The sequence below is a fragment of the Phragmites australis genome, chromosome 3 (genome assembly GCF_958298935.1).
Source record: "Phragmites australis chromosome 3, lpPhrAust1.1, whole genome shotgun sequence".
Classification (NCBI taxonomy): Eukaryota; Viridiplantae; Streptophyta; class Magnoliopsida; order Poales; family Poaceae; genus Phragmites; species Phragmites australis.
Genome location: NC_084923.1, coordinates 17,737,005 through 17,760,052, shown reverse-complemented (window position 1 = coordinate 17,760,052; position 23,048 = coordinate 17,737,005). Strand labels below are relative to the sequence as shown.

The following is a 23,048-nucleotide window of genomic DNA, read 5'->3' as shown; positions in this document are numbered from 1 at the left end:
ATCATTCAATCTCTGTATATGAATCAAGATCCATTCATACCTTAGTGACATCAAAGCGCTCATGTATCTTACAAATTATAAGAAGCTTGATATTCTATTTGCAGATAACTTACTAGCTTAAATAGCGTAGCTCTAACAACACCATTAGGTGTGATTCAAAAAGGATATTCGTAGATATCTTTATGGCACCAAATATCTAGATTTTTTTGTCAGAAAAATCAAGATATGACCATAGTGGGATGTCCAGATACTGGATATATAACTGACCCCATAACGGCAAATCACAGATTGATTTCATAGTGATATAACCTTCTTATAGGAGTCATTAAAATAGATTTCAGCGGCTAATTCCACACATCATTTTAAAATATCACATACATATGTATGACTTTGCAAAATGATCAACCACATACAATATTCATGTTGTATTGATTCCATTGAATCATCAACTATTATCTACAAAGATAATACTACTTGTGTTGCTCAGATACAAACATGTTACATAAAGAGCAATATAACAAAACATATTACCTCTAAATTGTTCTATCCACATGAATTACAAAATAATAGGGAGATACAGATCTTGTAAACTAAATCTTGCAATAATCTTACAGATTTATTCTCAAATTCCTTACCAACTTGAACTTTCTAATATGTCTATGGTATTAGTATATGACGACTTCGAGATTTATAAGGATCAGGGGAGTCTTCTGAATTTTAACATGTTCATGCATTACATTGTAATCTTTTTCCTATATGAGTTTTACTCACCAGATTTCTCATAAAATATTTTAATGAGATAATATCTACATAAAAATATATATTATATTTCCTATTTTCCCTTCCAGAGTTTTTAAAGGATATATCAAAGATATATTTGATCCACATATCATACCTATTGTTCTCTAAACTCGCTTATAAGTTTCCGTTTCAAGGTTTTCTCATATGAGTTTTTAACGAGACAATATCTACCTTATTTCTTTTATTTTACCAAGAGGTTTTCAAATGTTTTAATATGATCTATAGATCATAATTATTGTTCTCTAAGTTTACCAATAAGTTTTTTCTATCTAGGCTTCTTATATGAGCTTCAATGAAACAATAACCAATATATGCCATATCATTTTCTCCTTATATGTTCTCATTAGATTTTTAAAGGAGTTTTAATCACATATCAATATATTATTTTCTCTTCATATTTTTCCACAGTGCTTTAGAGTAGTTTTCAACAAAAAATTTATAACTGGAATAATTGATCAATTGAGTATTATGAATAGACACCTTCTAGTGTTAGTCATGTGATAAAAAAGATGAACTATCAAGAGTTATATCTTTTAGAAAGAGATCTCCTTAATAAATTATCATATCTTTTCAATATATATAAGTATATAAACACCCTCGTAAATCAATATAAACCATCACTCTCTGTTTCCTACTTTATCTCTCTAAGAATAACACGATTGTAGCTGGAGGAACAGGCCGCCCGGGCCTGGTTGGCTGCTCCCATTTATATGTTCCCATTCTTTTGCTGCTCGTACGGGCAGAAACTTTTTTGAGAGGTATCATATTTGCCATGGTAGTCGTACTGTAGTTGTCCACCCATAAACCACTTGACTCTTGGATGTGCTAATTAAGCCTCAAAATACGCTATTCATTGCATCGTAGAGTGCAACTATATGTTCACGTATGTCCATAAATTAGCTTTTGCCCCTAGAAACACATTTCTTATAGTGTAGATAGTAATTGAGAGAGACAATAGAGTAGCAAATAAATTCTTGTATTCATTGATTATAGTGTTTACATATTTATACATGATGAAAAGACATGATGAGAGGACATATGTATTGGGAAGACATATCTTCTCAATAGACACAACTCTTGGTAATTGATCACATGGTTATATCTAAAAGTGTCTATTCATAACACTCCCTCTTGATCAATTATCTTGAATGTAAACTTCTTGTTATAACTTCTCCAAAAATCCTGTTGGAAAAATATGAGGAGAAAGTAATATATTGATATGCCATTAAAACTCTTTTAAAACCCAATGGGAAAATATAAGGAGAAAATGACATATCATATATTGGTTATTGCCTCATTGGAAAAACTCATTTTGGTGAGCTTAGAGAACAATAATTATAATATATGGATTATATTAAAACCTTCGAAAACCTCTTGGAAAAATAGGAGTAATACTAGTGATATGCTGTTAAAACTCCTTTAAAACCCAGTGAAAAAATAAGGAGAAAATGGTACATCATATATTGATTATTGTCTCTTTGTAAACTCATATGAGAAAACCTTTAAAAGGAAAAACTCATAAGAGAGTTTAGAGAACAATAGATATATCTTTGATATCTCCTTTAAAAACCTCGAAAGGAAAAATAAGGGATATAACACATGATCTTGTGTAGATATTGCCTCATTAAAAACCTTATATGAGAAACCGTATAGGAAAATCTCATAAAGGAAAAGAGCGCAATATGAACAGGTTATTTCTTAGGGATAAACTCCCCCTGAACCTTGAAAATCTCGCAGTTGTCGCATACCAATTCCGTGAATGCATTTTGGAATGCGAAAGTTGGTAAGGACTTAGTGAATAGATATACGAGATTATCACATGATTTAGTTTGCAAGATTTCTATCTCTCTATTACGATGATAGAACAATTTAGGAGCAATATATTTAGTTATACTGCTCTTTATGTAACATGTTTGCATTTGAGCAATGTATGCAAAATTATCTTCACAGATAATTATTGGTGATTCAATGTAACCAACACCACATGATAGTTGTATGTGGTTTATCATTCTGCAAAGCCATACACTTATATGTGATGTTTCAGAATGATAGGTGGAAGTAGCCACCGAAATCTATTTTGATGACTCCTATGATATGGCTATATCACTATGAAATCAGTTTGTGATCTGGCGTTATGGGGATCAATTATATATTCAGAATCTGGATATCTCACTATGGTCATATCTTGATTTTTCTGATAGAAAATCTAGATGTTTGGTGCCATAAAGATATATTTGGATATCATCTTCGACTCCCGCCTATTGGTGTTGTTGGAGTTACGCTATTTAAGCTAGCAAGTTATCTACAAATACAATATCAGACCTATTGTGATTTGAAAGATACATGAGCGCATTGATGGCACTAAGATATAAAACTTCAGGTTCAATATCTTTTCATTGTCAACCTAATGTATGGATGGATCTTGATTCATATTTAAGGATTGAATGACCATAAGTATTTTGATGGATATGATTGTCCAATATCATTTGGATATTGGTGGACTGATGGATAAATATTCCTGAAGCAATATGTTCAAGTTGTAGACTTAAGCAAAATTTGGTTTTAACCCAATCATTCATCTCAATTTCCATCATAAGATGATTACATACTTTGTCATGTGTGGTTTGGAGATGATACAAAATTCAATTGGAATTTAATTATGAACACACATATGCAATCGTTGTGGTTGGAGTAACCCTTACGTGGAAGGAACTCATTTAGTCAGTTGTACCACAATTAACTTAACTGTCTGAAAGTCATGGAGAGACTTTAAGCTGTACACAATATATATTACGATTTGTATTTAGATTCAGAATATGAAGTCAATTAGGGACTTATATGTCCGAATCTATCCAATTCATTTGATCTGCCAATGATAATGAATATGAGAACATAATTTCTACACATACCATAGGGTATGTAGCATCATAATTGATGTCGGGTATCTACGTAAACCCATGTGCTACAAGCCTCGCTATTTCACCACCTTATGAATTAAAAATCCATTTTGCTTCCGTAGGGAAGATATTAGAGGTGTAGGTATTACTTTTTGTGAATACCTCTCTTTTGTGAGCGAGTGCAATTATACCTCAATTGCTTCCTTCTATTTGGTCCAGTCCGAGTACTTGAGGCACCCTGCCATGGCCATGGACTTTGGCCTGGATCCAATTGAAAATCTTCTGCAATTTTCGAGGAGAAATATTTATCGATAATTTGTAGTCTTTGATATTGATTGATTCGATAGAATCAATATAGTTTGTGGAAATATTATCCAATTTAAGTCCATGTATTTTCCAAAACAATGGAGTTAGGGTGTTCCCATGACCCGGCGCATGGATTTGTGTACACATTTGTGCTGGGTATTTGGATGTTGAATATCCATAGGTGTTTGGATAGTGAATATCCATAAGGTGTCTGTCAACTTGATGTTGATTTGCATTTACAGTTTTGGATGAGTGATCCCTCTGTTTCCGCGGTAGCTTCCAAGAAGTTTTATCCTTTATGACCGTACTTGTCCCCCCTCTTATTTTGATTTGGGAGTTGAGTAGTTTTGATTGGTACCTCCACTCTTTTCGGTACATTACTAGTAGAAATATAGGATTTGGTGACATCTTTGTTGTCAGTAAATGCATATTGGCAGGTTATTTGCAATATGTTGCAAATACAAGATTGTCTGAATAATGATTCAGATCTCAGATACGTGGATATGAGGACTGAATGTGAATGTGTGTGACATTCTCTTATGATTCGTGGTATTCTTTGTGGTATTAATCTCCCCCTAATGCCTGGAATTATCCTCAAAATGTTATGAGTATACATGCAACGAATATGTCCTCTGTGAAGGACTTAAGGTATTATATGATTGACAGATAATTATACCTCATATAGATCGCCAATGCCGTACAGTGGTGATATCGGTACGTGCATAACGTAACCGATTCACAGATAGGAAATACTTAGTTGAGGCCAAATTTCTACGTATTAACTGCAACGGAGGGAGCCGTATGATTGCAGTTGGATGAATTTGGTATAATGATGCGGTGTGTAAAGCCGCATGTCACCAACAAGATGTTGGCCAATTACAATTCTTTGGTCGGTCAGGCAAATGATTTGATTCTCTTGATGAGAGATTCAGCTAGACCATTTTGAATGTGCACATGTGGTACTTAATGCAGTAGTGCCCAAAACCAAACAATAATTGAATGCACATTAAGGAACAGCATTATCCATGTGAATGGATTTGATCCTGCGTTCAGGATTATTTGCTCTATTTTGATCATTTGAGCAATGAGTTTGGCGTAAGTGTGGTGCCTTATGTATAAGGTACACATTCGGGACTATTTTGTAGATGCATCAATCAGCATTGTAGACTACCTAGATGGTCCATAAAATTGCTGAATAGAGCCACATGTATGTTCTTGAATGTGTTAAAAAATTAGGTGGCACATTATGAATTTTAAGGTAAAATGACCTTAAAATTAAATTCCCTGTGGCACATGCGGTGCACATAAATCTGAAGATTTTGGGAATATTATGACCAATAGAATTGTTAGTAATTTTTCTCATCATATCTAAGGTAGAGTGACCAAGACAATCATGCCAAGTCTTGATTTGATCAAGATAGAAAAATTATTTTGTACGTAATATATGGTACAAGATTTGATGTATGTATAGTACAATCCATATGGTATATAGGGAAGCTTGCCATATCCGTCAATTAAGAGAAGAAATTCCTCTTTTGTTGTCATCATGGGTTTCGATATAAAAACCATTCTGACGGATATCTGTGTAGCTTATAAGATACGGGCTGAATCGAGATACTCTAGAGTATCATCGATTTTGACTTGAGTACCCACAGGGAGAGTAATTATGGCACGACCAGAGCTAAAAATCACTACATCACATCCAGCGATTGTCAAAATATTTCCTTGTCTCTTAGTAAGAGTTTAAAAATATTTTGATATCCCTAAGTATAGAGTTAGTGGTACATATGTCCACAAAGCACATATCTTCTACCATCGGATTGATTCCCGTAGTAATCTATATATAGATTTAAAGAATTTGATATGAAATTCTTTATCAGATATATAGAATACATATATACTTTATTGTAGTATCATAGTGCTGATACAATATTGTATTACAATATTTAATGGGACGTAGATAACATGGTATCTAAGGAATTGGGAGACTATGTAAGATCTCCAAACATGTCGTGCGAAGCAAATTCGACAAACATATTTTTCGTGCTCATGGAATCTTCTGGTTGCAAAAGAGTTTGGTTATTACTTGGTTCTTGTAGAACTTGTTGAGAACAACTATCCTCCTTGGTGGAGTCAGTTTGAAGATTCTAGTGTGCTTCAAATTTTTGTCCATGAGCATGTCGGTTACGTCCCACAGATTGCAAATACAGATAAATAAAATGTCTTGGGTGCGACATTTCTTAGTGGAGTGCTTGTAGCATCCATACTTGCGACAAACAATAGATTTGTCAAGTTTGGAAATGTCTTTCCCCTGTTCCGGTGCATATAGCTTCTGCTTCCTATTGCGTTTGTGTTTACCATTGAAGTTCTTTGGATAGCGTCTAAAAGAGCCATCAAACTTGTTGTTATTCTGGACATTATTATGTACTTCAGGTAAAGAAGCAGCGCCGATTGGACGCTAATGATGATTCCTTAGAAGTAGTTCATTATACTTTTCAGTCTGAAGTAATACATGTATTAAATCAGAATAAACATGGTATTCTCTTGCACGGTATTGTTGCTGTAAGATCCTATCAGCGGGAAGCATAATGGCTCTATCTTTTCCGCATCTGTAGGTTCTTGTTCGCAGAAACGCAATTTTGAGCAGATTTTATGAACAACATGGTTGTAATTTCTGACGGACTTAAAGTCTTGGAGTCGGATATGTGTTCATTCATGACTTGCATCGGGCAGAATGACTGTCTTTTTGCTGTTCACATATACTTTTGAGAACTAGCCATAAGTGCTCAGATTCTCTTCCATCAGATACTTAGATTTTGAGATCTTGATGGATATGGTGCTTTATGTATAATGCACCATATTTAATATGATCTGGTAGCGGTGGATCTCCCTTTTGGGAAGTTGGTAGTGCCGCTATTATTCTGCGGGATACAAGACTGACCTTGACGTCCATTGCCCATGTTGGATAATTGTGACCATCAAGCGCGAGTTCATCGAACTCTTGACCGGTCATTGTATCGTACACGGATTTTGACCATAGATTTGATTATTTTTTACAATAGGTAAATTAAAAATCATTATGGTAATGTTGTAATAATAATGCAAAATTTGTAAAGTAAAGTTGAGACTTGAATTACATAGTGTAGATCTCAAATTATGTAGCTAACACGTTGAAGATAATCACCATATGTGGTGTATATCTCACAGTAGTAGGATGCATAATCTGACATTTGTCAGTAGATGCCTATGTTCCTATTGCCTTATGTTATGCAAATCTTGTGTTAACACTTTAAAGGTAATCACCAAAATGGTGTAGACCTTTATTTAATTCATATTCAAATTAGGTACACACGTTGAGGATAGTCATTGTGTGCTAAACATAATGTAGATCCCACAGTAGTATTTAGGTATTACCTTGTGTATGGCCAATATGAGATATGAATCAAGGTAATCATCTGAAAAGGTGTAGATCTTTGTTTCAAATTGAACATTGGGTACGCACTTTAAGGATAGTCACTATGTGTTAGACATAGTATAGATCCTGTAGTAGTATTAGAGTACTACCCAGTGCATGGCCAATATGCAAAGGTTTGGAATATCGTGTTATATCAAGTGGAAGAGGTAGTCACCTGATTTGCATTAATAATCAGGAGAAGAATGAGAAGAATATGCGGTCTCAAACGCAGTCAAGGTTGAAAGTATGGCATCAATGAGTACCTGATGGCCTTCGTGCCTCTGTTCTAGATGGCCGGAATCGATTTCTTCTCTGTGTTGATGCAGATGAACGCCTTGTAGAGCGTGAGTGCATCGCCTTTGTAGCACAATATATATTGTCTGTCTGTGATGAACAGCGAAGATACGCACGAGGGCACCTGAGGATTGATGTCTGTGATGAACGGCGAAGATACGCACGAGGGCACCTGAGGATTGATCGCAGCAGAAGACGATGTAGTTCATAAGGAGAGTGGAATCACAGCCCATCTCGATGTCCATCTCTGTTCTTGCTGTTGGTGTTCTTCTATTGTAGCCGATGTCTCGGTGGAGAACATTCGTGCTGATAACGTGTTGTAGTGTAGATAGTAATTAAGAGAGACAATAGAGTAGCAAATGAACTCTTGTATTCATTGATCATGATGTTTACATATTTATACATGGTGAAAAGATATGATAAGAGAACATGTTTATTGGGAAGACATCTCTTCTCAATAGACACAACTATTAGTAATTGATCATATGATTATACCTAAAAGTGTCTATTCATACCAACATCTAAGTTAACTACAACACGGATTATTCCTTTGTTCTAAATATCTCATTTTTATCAGGCAGAACTCATGACGAACTTAGCTATACTGTACTGATACAGAGGATCGGAGACCTTTATCAAACTAATACCCGGTTAACTAAAAGACGCGTGCAATAATCCTTGTTCAGCCCAAATCGCAATGGTACAAAAGTGCTTCAAGAGTTGCGTGATGATTTCCAAAATTCTTTCGACGAGTAATTCGGTGTAACTCTGTCGTTCTAACCAGGAAGGGAAACTGGGCAAGTATGAAACAGTTCCGTGAGACAACACTGCAGGAATCTTATCCATAAAACATAACGGCTCAGATATCCGCCACCCAGAATAACACACTGGTTTTTACACTAGTAGGACCGCATTGATGCAACCATCATTCTCTGGATTGTTGGTAACTTGGGCATATTTACCTGCGTCATGACAAACAATGGTTGTTGAAACTGAGAAGGTAAAGCATAATAAACAGATCAGTCCAATGATATCTTACCCCAAACAACTTTTCCAGCCGGGGTCACAAGACCAAGTTCACTCACATTAACCTGAAAGTGGAAGACCACAATTAATCTCTAAGAGAGAGATGACTCTGTGAACTAGGTATATGCCACTGAAGAAAAATTATGAGAACATGATCACTTTAGTGGCATAGTGATGCTTGAAGTAAGCAAAACACACAACATACCTCGATGATGGTACCCTTTGTAATAACACCAAGCGATGTATACATTGGACCGTTGGGGTTTTTCTTTACTGAGATAATGTCAAGGTTAAAGGTGCACTTCAATTCAGGATGGGTCACATGAGCTTTGGTGAAACGCAAGCCAGTTGGCCGTATGAACCGCTCATACTTTGGAGGCTTCCTTGTAAATCCAGGTCCAACAAATGTCGCTTTGGTGACCATTCTCTTCCATTGCTTTGCTGCATATGAAAATAAGTTCACAGACATTATTTAGTTGGCTATGACCATAATTTCCACAACATTGTTTTTTTTTTAGATTTTCGTGTTGGTTCGGTGTGTCAAAGTCCAAACAAAAATTGATTGCATGGCTGTACCTGAAGAAACGATTGTACTTGAACCGTTGCCTACCATAATTCTCAAATTCACTAGGAAAAAATAGCACTCTGGCCACATAAAGAGAGGTCTCCTACCATGTTTAGTGTAGACATTACAGGCCAAAATGAACATGCATTATTGTCAATTTAGTGAATCAATATTTGCACATAGGAATTTTGTCCTTGCAGAATGCACTTAATTGAGAAAAGGAATGGTACGGAATACATGCACATGCTCAGAAAGATAAGAAACAAACTTTGCAAAAGTTACTCTACATATCATGATTTATGTTCCAATTTCCACAACATAATTTGCAAATATTGAGCAAAGTTCATCAATCGCGAGAACCATTCTGCCAATACTTACTTTTCCGTTTGCCAGTCCGAAGGACTTTGAACATCTCTTCTTCTGCCACAGGTCTAACCTGAAGAGACATTAATTGTAATTGCATTCAAGTAAATAAAGGAAATTGCAGACTGCTTGTGTACCTCTTCTAATAACATCAAGACCTTTAAGATTTTATATAAGACTATCTTGATATACATCCAAGAGTTAGTTATATTGTTTAGAAAACTGACCTTTGGCAAAGGAACATCCCATTTTCCAGCTTTTTCCTTCCTTTTTTGCTTTATAGTGTTACTAAGAACCTGCATGCCATGAAACAAAAGCGATCAGGTATCTCATAACAATCAATGAATAGGAAGAACTCCTTAAAAGGCGAATATAAGAGGACAGCAAGGATGGAGCAATTACTTTTGCCCGTTGTGTCTGATCACGATCAAGTAGATACGGCGGGAGAGCTCCTTCCTGAACATCCTCAACTTTGTTCCTCGTAGTTGACTCATCGTGCATTTTCAGGCTGCAGAGAATGAGTCGCACATAAGCGCATCAGGTAGCCAGTATTACAAAAACACACCATCCAAATTTACTCACTCCCAACCACAATATAATGACCTACGTCTCTAGCATAAATATTGCGCACATCAAACAGATTTGAATTCAAATTAGTACCTAGAATATGAGCCTGGCCCTAATAGAATATGATATCATCAATCACATCATTGCATCAGCTCCAGACTTCCAGTAATCACGCACATATGCAAAACTATATAGTGATATTCGAATGGCATCGGCAGCTTCAAGCACACATTGAACTTTAAAACTAAATATTTTGTGAGTTGCTGCACATAGACTCAAGGCTCCATCTCGAGCAGTTTAAGCCCATCAAATTCTCAGATATTTAACTCCCTATTCATAATCACAAAAGAAAAATAGGAGAATCACTTACGTCTTCTTCATCTGCGCCTTCTCAGAATACCGCTTCTTGGCAAACCTCTTGCCCTTGGCACCGAGCAGCTGCACGGCCACAAAATCAAACAAACACACTCGCAAGCATGAACCTCACTATCCCAGTACCATATAGAATGCCACAAGAATGACAAAAGAGGGGGGCACAATTTCTCCAATTGGGGGCCACCCGCTACCCACCTTCCGGGCCTGCTGCGAGCGCTTGTGCACCTCGCGCGCCTCGCGCTTGCGCTTCCGCTCCTCGTAGTCCGGCCGCCGCCCATGGCGCTTCTGGTGAAGATCTATGTAGTCTCCCTGCGGCTGCAGCGCGATTCCCAGCACAGAAAATTCAGCGAAGATTCGGTAAAAGAACACCAAAAAAAACAGAGACCCAATGCATTCAGCGTTGGGGACGGCGTGGCGCGGGAATCGGGAGGATTCCGGTCCGAGGCGGGGATGAGAGGACTCGGCACTTACCATGGCGGCAGAACCCTGGCGACGGCCGGGGCAGGGGAGGGGGAAGGAAAGGGAGAAGAAAAGGCGGCCGTTGCGGCGTGGCTATTTATATTCGCGTGCACAATCTGGCGGTGTGCGATCGGCTCGTGAGAGCCGCGTGATGCGATGCATGGGCCGGGCCGCGCGTGCTTTGGTCAAGGGCGGAGCAGCTTTTTCGCTCAGCCACCCAAACTAGTTCGGTAAATTGCAAAACCATTTCGTCCTCTCGCTCCAAGAGGATCTATTTGCAATTTCGTAATCTTCTTAGGGAAAACGAAGCATCTTGCTTCCGTCTGTCTCCCCCTTCTCCTCTCCCCGCCGGTCGCCTTCTCCCTTCTCTTCTCCCCTCCCTCCCCGCGAGCGGAAACCAAACCCCTACTAGGGTTTGCGCTCCGGGCATGCTCCCCTCCTAGCCACCACCTCTCTTCTCATGGCCCTGTCCACCTCCTTCTGGCCATGACCGCCACCGCTGCCGATTTCTCCCGCAACCACCGCAAGCGCCACATCGACTCCCCCCTGCCCCGCCACTTCCACGTCCCGCAGCGCCTCAGCCGCCTCCGCTTCAGCCCCTGTGTCTTATTCGCGCCCCCTCCGGAGGCGAGGTCTTTCGCATTCGACATGGGCAACTATGCCTCCGGCCTCTTATGCGGCCGGCGGCCCAGGGATGATGGGCGGGAGGTGTGCGGGCGCTGGGTCGGCGTGTCGCGGGATCTCACTGTGGTCACGGAGGAGGAAGCGGGGACGACGGCGCACTTGGTGAACAGGGGGGTTGGGGATGCGAGGAAGGCCGCCTTGGAAGCGTTGCCGCCTCGTCCACGGGAGAAGAGGAAGCCGTTCTACTTGGAGGCGCTCGAGGGGGCGAGGCAGCGCGACCCGAGGTTGGAAGCATTAGGGTCCGAGGTGAGGCTCCAAGTGGAGAAGCTTGCTGAGATACGGAAGTCAGACAAGGCTCCCAAGGAGGTAATTTTTTTTTTTTTTTGTTTGCTATACCTTCTTTGTAGTTTGCTATTGTCATTCTGGGCGAATGTTAATTGGAAGAAGATTGGTGATAAAGTCTGCTTCTTGTATCGAATTAGTGGGAGTTTCATGTAATTGGAGCTCTGGAACAGAAGCTTCTTAAGTGGGTTGTGAGATTGTCTCGAGTGCAAGCTTAAACAGTTTTATGATTCCTGACTTCATTAGCATTTTGACATTGAGGGAACTAGTGTCACCCAACTTAGAAAAAATGTTTTGAATTGTTAACAACATAGGGGCAGGACTTAAAAGAGCATCCTTAAACCACATGTATTTGAATTATTAAACCTCCTTTTAACCGGAAATAAAAATGGAATAGGCATCACTGAATGTAAAAGTTTTGTGGCAAAGAAAATGCATGCCAATCTAAACAGTTTTTCTCCTTTTTAAGCACATGTTTGACTAACCTACCGTGATGGCAGCTCTGTGCCAATTTTCTATGCTTTATCTCACTGCTGGTTTACTTACATTCATCTTTCACTATTCTAGGATCTGTCTGAACTCTTTAAACCTCTCACCACTGAGGAGGAAAATGAAGTTAATGATTGTTTGTACAGTAGAGGTCCAAGGTATTATTGCCAACTCTCCTTGCATGTCGTTTGAAGCTTTCTATACACCTTATAAGCTCAAGAGTGCCTTCTTTTCCATATCAGTAGCATAGTCCTAGTGCTGCATGAATCTTCTAACATCGAGATCAGCAAAGAGAAGTTCCGGTGCTTGAGACCTGGTGGCTGGTTAAATGATGAGGTAATATTCATGCTTGATATACTAAACAGATTTAATTTATCTCTATCCTTTACACTGATGACTGATGGGTCCATATTTCTGTACTTAATGATGATAATGATGTCTCTTGCATGTAGGTTATTAACCTGTACCTTGAATTGTTGAAGGAGAGGGAAAAAAGAGAACCGAAAAGATTTTTGAAATGCCATTTCTTTAATACATTCTTTTATAAGAAGGTTGGATGATATGTTTCTGTATTGTTTACTTATTGTGTCTGCAGAATTTTACATCTCTTTTCTGTACATAAATTGGTATGTTTTATCATTTGTTCTCCCCTGGAGTACTTTTATTTTGCTTCTTACAAGCAATGTAGATATGATGGTCGTATTTTAATATTGTAGTATGTACATGTATCACGTCAAGTATTTGTCTCTCTGTTTGTAATCGTGTGAATATTGCAGCAGAGAATTAATTGCCAAGGTTTAGCTTTGATCGCTAATTTCTACATAATTATATTTCAGTGAAAAGCTTGCAATATTATAATATTTTATGGTACTCTTACCGCAAATAAATTTACTGATATAGTTTTCATGTGGCCAATCTAGATAGTTCTTTGGTAGTCACAATTAGAGAAGTTCAATTGCATGAATAACTGTATACTAGATGTAGGGATTAGCTGCATAATGGCCCTCCTGGATTTCTGTGGTTGTGTTGTACCTTTGATGTTGGACCTTTCTCATATAGATTAGGTAGTATGACACTATTTATGGCATATCTATTGCTACCATTATTCATGTGGGCCATCTAAATGGTTCTATGTATATTAATAATAAAATTAGGAAAGTTTGGCAGAAACATTTTAAACGGGGATTAGTTCTCTGTTTGCCTTCTTGGGTTCCTTAGATTGTCTTATCACTTGATTTGGACCTTTTGTTGGAAATGAGTACAGATATATTCAACTCTTTTCATGCTCTGCTCTCTTCATATTTTCTTTGCTTCTATTGATTGGTTGTAACAAACACATTTAAGGAAATCGCATTGTGGGACTCTGTATGTCTTAGCTACATTCACTTTCGCACTAGTCAATCAATGTCTTTGTTACCTTTAAGTGGCGATGTAGGAGTGTGAAAAATACTAATTTCGTTTTCCTGTCAATGTTTTATTACTTCCAGTCAGTTGGAATGCTTCTTGTTATTTTTCATTCATCTTAATGCACTTGTGTCAATCCTTTCTTATGCATTTATGCCTTTGATTTTTATTTGTGAAGAAAATTGATCACCATTTAAATGTTAATCGTTATTGACTTTCTGAATTTTTCTCAGCTTGCTTGTGGAAAAAATGGGTATGACTACAAATCTGTTAGAAGATGGACTACCCACAGGAAGTTGGGCTATGAGCTCATTGAATGCGATAAAGTAAAGTGGATGTTGCATTCTTTATTCTTTTTGTTGTTAGCTGTTTCCACCCTTTTCTCTTTGACATGCCTGTTTCTCATGATTCTTTCTGATTTTTTTTTGCAGATCTTTGTCCCTGTACATAAAGATATACATTGGTGTTTAGCAATTATAAACATGAAGGAAAATACATTTCAATACCTTGATTCTCTTGGAGGCATGGATCGTGATGTGCTAAGAATACTGGTAAGCATAACTTATGCCTCCAATATAAAATTCCAGTTTGTACAGCCAGAAAACTGTGCCCATATACATCTTTGCATGCTAATATTAGTCTAATGAGTTGTTAGCTTCACAACTATTAAACTCCAATTCTTGTTTGATTTTAGCATATCTTTTGGATTGATATATCTCTCCAATTCTTGTTATATGAATATTTAGTGAAAGAAAACACTAGATGGAAATGGACTTTGGCACATCTGTTATGCCCATTCACATGGTCCTGAAGTCCTTGTTCTCTAACCCAGTCTGTCCTAATGGAAGTAAAAAGTAGTATTGATTAAAATAACGGTCGTAGCTACTGGGCAACGAAATGATTTTGGAAATTGACAGATAGGTATGTTGGTAGGCTTGTTTAAATTCAAACATTTTTAGATTAAATGGGGCTTACTGGTGCTATACTTTTTGTGTGATCCATATACAGGCTAGTTATATTGCAGAGGAAGTGAAGGACAAAAGTAACAAAGTAATCGACACTAGTTCTTGGCATGAAGAGTTGATTGATTATATTCCTTTACAGCAGAATGGGTATGTCTTCTTTATACAAATTATTCTTATCATTTAGTAGAATAATTAGTATCCCCCCCCCCCCCCCCAATTAGATAACTTCTACCATATGGTCCCTGTATGCAATTCTTATGGCTCCATCCCCTGCGTCTAATTGAAAAATGAAAATTAACAAAAAGGGAAGTTTTAAGTGAATAAAAACTTTTTCCCTTTTCCTTTTTTTACTTCCAATTTGTCATTGGTCATATACAAACTTGCTTGAAACCCATTTTTAGTTGGATGGTCATATGCAGAGTATTTTCTGTTGCCCAAGTACTATTAGTGATATTTATGACGATGGCCATGTAACCATAGCTCATAAGTGTTCTTATTGTAGCAAGTAGTATAAATATAACTGACACAAGGATCTTGTCATGCAGGTGGGATTGTGGTATGTTTATGCTCAAGTACATTGATTTCCACAGCAGAGGATTGAGCCTGTCTTTTAGTCAGGTGGGTAAACTTATGCACCAAATTTTAGCAGGTCATGGCTAGCACCTATATGAAGATGATTGTTCTAGTCATCATAATATAATCATGTGTTAGCTTGACCTGGGTATAAAAGTGGTGCAATAATCAGTCTGTTTCGGCTGATTATACATTACCATGCTTATCCAAGAGATTTTTTTTTGCAGGAACACATGGAATATTTTAGGAAGAGAACAGCAAAGGAAATCTTAAGATTAAGAGCTGACTGATGGATACACATCCTTCTCTTTTTGGAATAGAAGCTGTTTTTTTTTATTGACAATTAGAATAGAAGCTGATTGAGTCATGCCAATATTCCTTGTTTGGCATCGTTCTAACCTGCAAATCCATTATTGGACGTTTGTCGCGATGACAGGATCATATGTTCTCCCTTAGATGCTGGATAATATGGTCTGCGACCTGAAGCTGCTGAACGATGGCGTCCAATGATGTAAATGCTACTGATTTTCTGCAAAGCAATCTTGTCTAGGGATTTGAGTGGCAGGAACAGTGAGGTGTAGCTGCACTGATATTTGTCTTTGGTTGTAGTTTGTTTCAGATTAGTTTGTGCTAGGATAATTCTTTTTCTGCCATGGTTCTAATCTTGTACTTTAATTTAAGGCCTGTAGGTGTGGATCTGTTGATTGCGAGTCGGCAGTCAGATGGATGTGCTTATATTTGATGGTTCCCCACAGTTTAACAATTTTCACTCCTTGTTTTTTGTCTTCCCTTTTTGCTCTGGTCGAATTGGAATGAGGTCATAAAAGATGGTCAGTTGCACCGAGCCGAAGTGAAAACAAAACAAACAGATATACCGGTATATGTGTTGTTTTTCTTTTTCCTCTCCATTTTGCCTTTCATATGTTGCCATTTGCCCTCCGAGACTCAGGTTAACCATGCCAACAAACAGCTTTATTCAGGACGCGGACGACAGTCTATGCCGCCAAACTGTATGCATACAAAGCAAACATACGAAAGAACAAGTGCATCACGAAGAAGGATAAAAGAGGGGACGAAAATTGAACGGCAAAAAGATGGAGATGCGGGGTATCGATCCCCGTACCTCTCGCATGCTAAGCGAGCGCTCTACCATCTGAGCTACATCCCCAATTAGTGATGGAATGTTAAAGAATTCATCTTGATGCACTATCACTGACCACTCCAATCTGTCTAGACGTCCCGGTTTCGCGCCGTGCAACATGCGACGATGCTCGCCTAGTTTACAAGCTTTTCAAAATAGTGTTAATTTTTCAGGATAATAACTGCTAGTGTTGAGAGTCTTTTCTTAAATAAAATTATACGAAGAATAAGCTAGAAAACAAAATGAGAGAGAATAATTGAACGGTTGCCTGGTTATATTTCTTGAACGAGTATTTTTTAAGCAAGTGGAAGATGATGCTACCATAACGCGCGAGGGATCGTAGAGTTATATTATAAATTTATTATTATTTTATAACCTTTCTAAATTATTTGGACTCTTATTGTTATGATCCTTCATATTTTGCATCGCTATTGAATGAATTTATTTTTTTAGAAAGTTCCAATACCCATCCTTAAAATCCCGACTCCGCCATTGATTTAAGGCCATCTCCAACAGAATCCCTAAAACTTCATCCTCTAAAATACTATTACAGAATCCCCTATCACTATTGCAGCATCCCTTATTCCCTTCATCTCCAACAGAATCTCCTTTATTTCATCCTCTATCTTCTCTTTCCTATTTTGGTGTGTACTGAGCATCGTGATGACATATACTGAGCATCCCGTTGCACTGGTTTGTTGCAACGTAAATATTAGGGTCTTGCAGTAGAAGGAATCGTGTGGAGGAAGGCTGACGGAAGCTTGCGGGGGAAGGCGCCGAGAAAGTGGCTTGCAAGGGAAGGAGCACAAGTGGCTTCTCTTGGAAGGTTCGGCCTGGCACTATATATAGGTGCAAGAGGGGCTCTCATTTGCAAGCCACGAAATGGAGCCTCGTGCTGCATGGAAGCAGTACATGAGAGAGTTATGCTTCTCCACCGAGGAGTCCGATGAGGAAGATGAGTTGGTCCTAGCGACGCTTGCCGCATGGCATGCCGACGTCGAAGCGTCGCGCAGAGGGCCGTGGGGAGGCTCCGTCCCCGGGCACCGGCGCATCCGTAGGAATCGTCAGGAGGGACACAATCGATTGTACAACGACTACTTTGCTGAGTCCGCAGTGTACCCCGACTACATCTTTCGGCGCAGGTAACACTATTCTATTTTTTACGAAAGGACGAGATATGAACTAGTTCTGATCCATCGCCGTGCAGGTTCCGGATGAATCGCGATTTGTACTGCAAGATTGTGAGGGAGGTGGAGGAACATGACCCGTGGTTCAAGCAAAGGAGGAACGCTGCCGGAGAGCTTGGGCTGTCACCCTTGCAAAAAGTAACTGCCGCTTTCCGTATGTTAGCTTACGATGCTCCTGCAGATTCTCTCGACGAGTGCCTCCGTCTAGGGGAGAGCACCATCATCGAGAGCATGCGGCGTTTCGTTCGGGCCATTGTCGAGGTGTTCGGTGACGAGTACCTCCGGGCGCCGACCGAGGAGGACACAACTCGATTGCTGGATATGAACCAGCGTCGAGGGTTCCCCGGGATGCTTGGAAGCATCGATTGCATGCACTGGAGGTGGAAGAACTGTCCCACGGCGTGGTCCGGTTCGTTCAGGGGCCATGTCAATGCACCTACTATCATTCTAGAGGCTGTGGCATCGCAGGACCTATGGATTTGGCATACCTTCTTCGGGATGCCAGGTTCATTGAACGACATCAATGTGCTGCACCGGTCTCATCTCCTTGACAACCTTGCTGGGGGAGTAGCACCGAAGGTACAATACACTATTAATAGCCACCATTATACAATGGGGTACTATCTTGCAGATGGGATCTACCCAGAGTGGGCGACATTTGTGAAACCCATACCATCTCCAGTAGGCCCGAAGCATCAACACTTCATGGTGCAGCAGGCTGCTGCACGAAAGGATGTTGAGCGGGCATTTGGAGTGTTGCAGTCCAGGTTTCCCATTGTCCGTGGCGCGGCGAGGTTGTGGGATCAAGAAATCCTCAGCGACGTAATGACCGCGTGTATCATCATGCATAACATGATAATCGAGGATGAGAGAACGGAAGGTGCTGTCGACTACATCTACGAGAGTTCGGGCGAGGACGCGGTGCCGTCTCACGAACCAACCCCCCCGCTTGAAGCATTTATGGAAAGGTACGGGCAAATTAGAAGTCGACCAACGCATCGTCAACTCCGTGACGACATTGTGGAGCACCTGTGGCAGGTCGCAGGAGGACAATAGACCTCATGGCACCTTAAATAAATGTAATATCGTATCCTGTTTCATCGTGTTCAAATAAATGTAATCTCGTCTCGCATTACATCGTGTTAAAAAAATGTAATCTCGTCTCGCATTTACATCGTGTTAATAAAAATGTAATCTCGTAACGCATTATATCGTGTTAACAAAAATGTAATCTCGTATCGCACTCATGCACGTTGGAAATGAGACCACAATGTATTAGTTCGGTCCACAATGTTATAGTTCGGTCCAAAATATGCAATCGGCCAGCAAACTTCATAGCACTCAACACTCGGCCACAATGTAATAGTTCGGTCCAAATTATGATTAAACAGGCAATTAATACAAATTGTAGGTACTACATAGTACTCAACAGACAAAACTGAAATTCATGTTTGCTTGAAAAGTAAAAGTCTGTTCGCATGAAAAGTAGAAGTCTGTTTGCATGAAAAGTAAAGCACCAAAACTCAGGGGGCAGATTCAGCTCGGCGTGCTACGATGATGCTTCGGCGAAGGCTCTTGTAATATGCCTGCTGGTCCTCGTCCATTTGCGAAATGTCCATGCTCATGATCTCCCTCTCCTCCCTGATTTTTTGTCTCTCCTCCTTCACCTTTTCCAGTTGGACACGCTCCTCCTCCAGGCGCAACCTGTGCTCCTCAATCCTCAACAGCTCTGCAAAGCGATCGGCGCGTTCCTTCTCAACTTTCTCTTTTACCGCAAGTTGCCTGTCGAACATCTCAAGCACTGGTTTTGTGACCGATGTTGATGAAGCCGAACCGCGAGCGAGGTCCCTTGCCTTGTTTCGGCCTGCTGGCCGCTTCTGCCGGCTGCTCCCGCTGGTATGCGTCGGCGTCGCACCGTCACCATCGATGCAGCCGGGGGAGGTCTCTCCCTCCTGTGTAGATGGCGCAGTCCTCTGCTTCTTGCGAGAAGACTCTGATTGCCATTTCGGATGGTGGTGTAAACTCGGCCCAGCATGGCATCAGTGTGAACTCCCTTTTCTCCGCTGCCTGGAACATCTGACATGCAGCTGCAATCTGAAATTTGGCCACAACATATTAAATGGCACAGTACATATATTGAATGGAAACTACACATGCGCATTAAATGATGCATACCGTGTCGGCCTCCGTCATCCCACTCCGCCTAGTACGAAGGGCTTTAGCATAGTGCCCGCAGAATCGCTGCACCATGCCGTTGACGAATGTCCACCTACCCTGAAGAGACTTCTTGTTCCGAGTGGTAGGGAACTCCTTGTGCTCGTGGTAAAATGTCTCGATCCTCTGCCAGAAAGCCCCCATACTCTGGTTCGTGCCCACCACGGGATCCATACTCACGTTGAGCCACGACTTGACTAGCAGAAGGTCCTCCTGGATAGTGTAACTGCTTCCACGACCACATGCCGCTGGCAACTCGTTCTGTTCATCGGACGTAGGAATCTGCGTCCCGATGAAGTCATCCTGAGTGGGCGGCACAACATCGTCCCACGGAATGTCATCCTCATCACCTCGAAGAAAAGGGGCATACTCCATACTGCTCCTGAAATATGGGACAAAGGCTATGAAATACATGAACCATTCAGTTTATTCGACAAAGACAATACACAAAGACAGTAAGGAACATATGTTTTCGTCATATCAGTACAGCACATGAAATATGAGACAAAACTGAAATACATGAACCATGCAGTTTATTCGACAAAGGCAATACACAAAGACAGTGGGCGTCATATGGTTTCGTTATATCAGTACAACACAACACTACGTTTATTACCACTGCATTAAACCCTACTACATAGAGCAACTCACTGCATACGCCACGACCTATCGGATTCTACTGACATAGAGTCCGCGGAATCTCCACACAACAGCTCATCGCCGCTCCAATCCACTGGAACAATGTCGTTGCAGTCGACATCCTGTGAACCGGACCCATCCTCGACCAAAGTGGTGGCCTCCGACACTTCCTTGCGGCCATCACCAGTCTGCATCGCATCTTCCACTTGGAACACGAGCATCTCCAGTTCCCCGGCAATGTTCTCGACCTGAAAGAGAGCTCGGTTCAGGTCCACATCGGCGGGGGTGCCCTCCGTAGTCAAGTTCTCTTTCACGACTTTCTTCAGTTCTACCGCCATTTGTTCGACGTGGTCCTGCATTTTGGAGACAAGGGCGGCGAGCGAAGCGGCGTCCATCTACAACCAATGACACCGATGGCTCAACTGAGAATCTGTTACCTACCAATCATGCATGAAGTCTGTACATGTACCTAATGTTCCTCTTCATGCAGTCACAGTACAGTAGGAACACAATGCTTACACTAGCAGTAATTAAGCAGAAAAGTAAAGAACCAATAAAGGACCATTAATTCAGGTGCATGACACTTGGTTTGGACCATTATTTACTATCTGAAATGAATGAAGCATTCTGGTTCATTGGGTTATTGAATATGCCTGACACAAACAGCTCATATGGACGAAATCAACAGGTCCCAGCATGGTATTTGCAACTGGATATCATTACTGTGGCCAACATGTAGGAATAGCTATGTGTATATATACCAAAGGCAGTGTGTATCCTCAAAGGAAGACAGTGTTGAAGCATCAATTATATATAGTGTGTCCATATATGAAAAACAGTGCCTACATAAGAAAGAGCAGTGCATATAGCTCAAGCAAAGGCACACTAGCCACACCAGCTAGGCCAGGAGAGCCCTTTATTTCATCTCAGGTTTCAAAAATAAACAATTAGGTTTCAGCCGGGGAAACATTTTGCACACATTACCAAACATAGTTTCCACAATATTTGCTATGTGTATATAAACCAAACATAGTTTGCACATTTTTAGGGGCAAGGGAAATGTCAGTGCATACTACACATAGCTCAATCAAAGCAACAGTTGTACTAATACACAGACCAAAGCAACACTTTCACTTATCAACTACACAGCTCAAATGCAAGTGTACCACCATTTACAAATCTTCAGGTCTACCACATGAATGCAGAGGGCCAAATATCAATTCAACTACATTGCTTAAGCTACATTGTCATCACCAAAGCAGGTCTAGCACATGAATGCAAAGGGACCAAATACCAATTCAACTACATTGCTTATCAACTACACAGCTCAGATCCACAGCTCAACTACATTGCTTATGAACTACACAGCTCAAATGCAAGTCTTCCACAATTTTACAAATATTCAGGTCTACCACATGAATGCAGAGGGACCAAATATCACTTCAAGTACATTGCTTAACTACATTATCATCACCAAAGCAGGTCTAGCACATGAATGCAGAGGGAGCAACTATCAATTCAACTACATTATCATCACCAAAGCCTTCACTGGCTGCTTTCCAGATCAACCAAAGCCTTCACTGTGTGCGCAACTGTTCCAGTTCATGTGCTAGACCAAACCTTTCCAGATTAAAACCAAGCACGGTCTCAACTACCTGTGGCACGCCCTGAACTACCTACGGCCACCGTGAATCGCCGTCGAAGCTACATGCTCTGCGTCTACGCGCTTGCCACAGGCACAACCGAACCGAGGCGCCGTGGACAACCCAATCCCTAATGCAAAGTGAACACATCGCAAATCCCTAACGCTAAAGTGAACAAATCGCAAATCCCTAATGCAAAGTGAGCAAATCCCTTAGGCCAATCCCTAGCGCCGTCGACTACCCAATCCCTAACGCCGATGCACCCACCTCGCCCCCCCCCCCCACCAGCGGCCACCGCAGGGTCTCCAGTAGCGCGAGAGGACTTACGTTGCTGCACTGGAGGTCTTCCTTGGTGCTGTAGCCGAGCCGGCGGACGGCGGGGACGATGGAAGTGCCTCCGCCGGATCTGCTCCCCTCCTCTCCTCCTCCGCAGGGACCGCCGCCGAGGGCCCCGATCTTCCGCGCTTCCGCCCGAGTCCGCCCCCGCCGAGGGCCCCGACCTCACCGCCGCGGCGCCTCGCCAGATCCCCTTCCGCCGCGTCTCGGGAGCTGCTGCCTATCCTATCCGCTCGCCCGAATGCCGGAACCAGCGCCATCGGGTTTTGCCGACCGCGTCGCACACCGCAACCCTGTGGAACGCGAAACCGACTCTGTTGGAGCCGCGTCCGGGCGCCCGCCATCCGCAACAGTCGAAATGCCGACCCGATACCGATTCGGTTG

The 23,048-nt window shown here is 40.9% G+C and overlaps 5 protein-coding genes and 1 non-coding gene across 6 annotated transcripts; 2 read left to right on the top strand and 4 right to left on the bottom strand.

Annotated features, from left to right (window-relative positions):
• Nucleotides 1–8,301: 8,301 nt before the first annotated feature.
• On the bottom strand, nt 8,302–11,263 carry LOC133912493 (uncharacterized). The gene is made up of 9 exons (XM_062355252.1): nt 11,120–11,263; nt 10,844–10,963; nt 10,644–10,711; nt 10,109–10,214; nt 9,934–10,002; nt 9,722–9,779; nt 8,984–9,219; nt 8,792–8,843; nt 8,302–8,714 (listed from the first exon to the last, which is right to left on the bottom strand). The coding sequence occupies exons 1-9, from the start codon at nt 11,120–11,122 to the stop codon at nt 8,647–8,649; spliced, it is 780 nt and encodes a 259-aa protein (XP_062211236.1). The 5' UTR covers nt 11,123–11,263; the 3' UTR covers nt 8,302–8,646.
• A 151-nt stretch (nt 11,264–11,414) lies between these two features.
• Nucleotides 11,415–16,293, top strand: LOC133912492 (putative ubiquitin-like-specific protease 1B). The gene is made up of 9 exons (XM_062355251.1): nt 11,415–12,097; nt 12,641–12,720; nt 12,805–12,898; nt 13,015–13,113; nt 14,200–14,292; nt 14,398–14,517; nt 14,975–15,078; nt 15,477–15,549; nt 15,732–16,293. Exons 1-9 carry the CDS (start codon nt 11,594–11,596, stop codon nt 15,792–15,794), a joined length of 1,230 nt encoding a protein of 409 aa, XP_062211235.1. The 5' UTR covers nt 11,415–11,593; the 3' UTR covers nt 15,795–16,293.
• A 306-nt stretch (nt 16,294–16,599) lies between these two features.
• TRNAA-AGC (transfer RNA alanine (anticodon AGC)) lies at nt 16,600–16,672 on the bottom strand. The gene has a single exon. It is a non-coding gene; the product is annotated as a tRNA-Ala (tRNA).
• A 624-nt stretch (nt 16,673–17,296) lies between these two features.
• Nucleotides 17,297–18,888, top strand: LOC133910549 (uncharacterized). Its single transcript, XM_062352905.1, has 2 exons — nt 17,297–17,787; nt 17,853–18,888. Exons 1-2 carry the CDS (start codon nt 17,528–17,530, stop codon nt 18,886–18,888), a joined length of 1,296 nt encoding a protein of 431 aa, XP_062208889.1. The 5' UTR covers nt 17,297–17,527.
• Nucleotides 18,889–19,355: 467 nt separating this feature from the next.
• Nucleotides 19,356–20,589, bottom strand: LOC133910548 (uncharacterized). Its single transcript, XM_062352904.1, has 3 exons — nt 20,008–20,589; nt 19,754–19,926; nt 19,356–19,614 (listed from the first exon to the last, which is right to left on the bottom strand). The coding sequence occupies exons 1-3, from the start codon at nt 20,458–20,460 to the stop codon at nt 19,356–19,358; spliced, it is 885 nt and encodes a 294-aa protein (XP_062208888.1). The 5' UTR covers nt 20,461–20,589.
• A 25-nt stretch (nt 20,590–20,614) lies between these two features.
• On the bottom strand, nt 20,615–22,764 carry LOC133912491 (uncharacterized). Its single transcript, XM_062355250.1, has 2 exons — nt 22,656–22,764; nt 20,615–21,080 (listed from the first exon to the last, which is right to left on the bottom strand). Exon 2 carries the CDS (start codon nt 21,078–21,080, stop codon nt 20,694–20,696), a length of 387 nt encoding a protein of 128 aa, XP_062211234.1. The 5' UTR covers nt 22,656–22,764; the 3' UTR covers nt 20,615–20,693.
• Between the last annotated feature and the right edge of the window lie 284 nt (nt 22,765–23,048).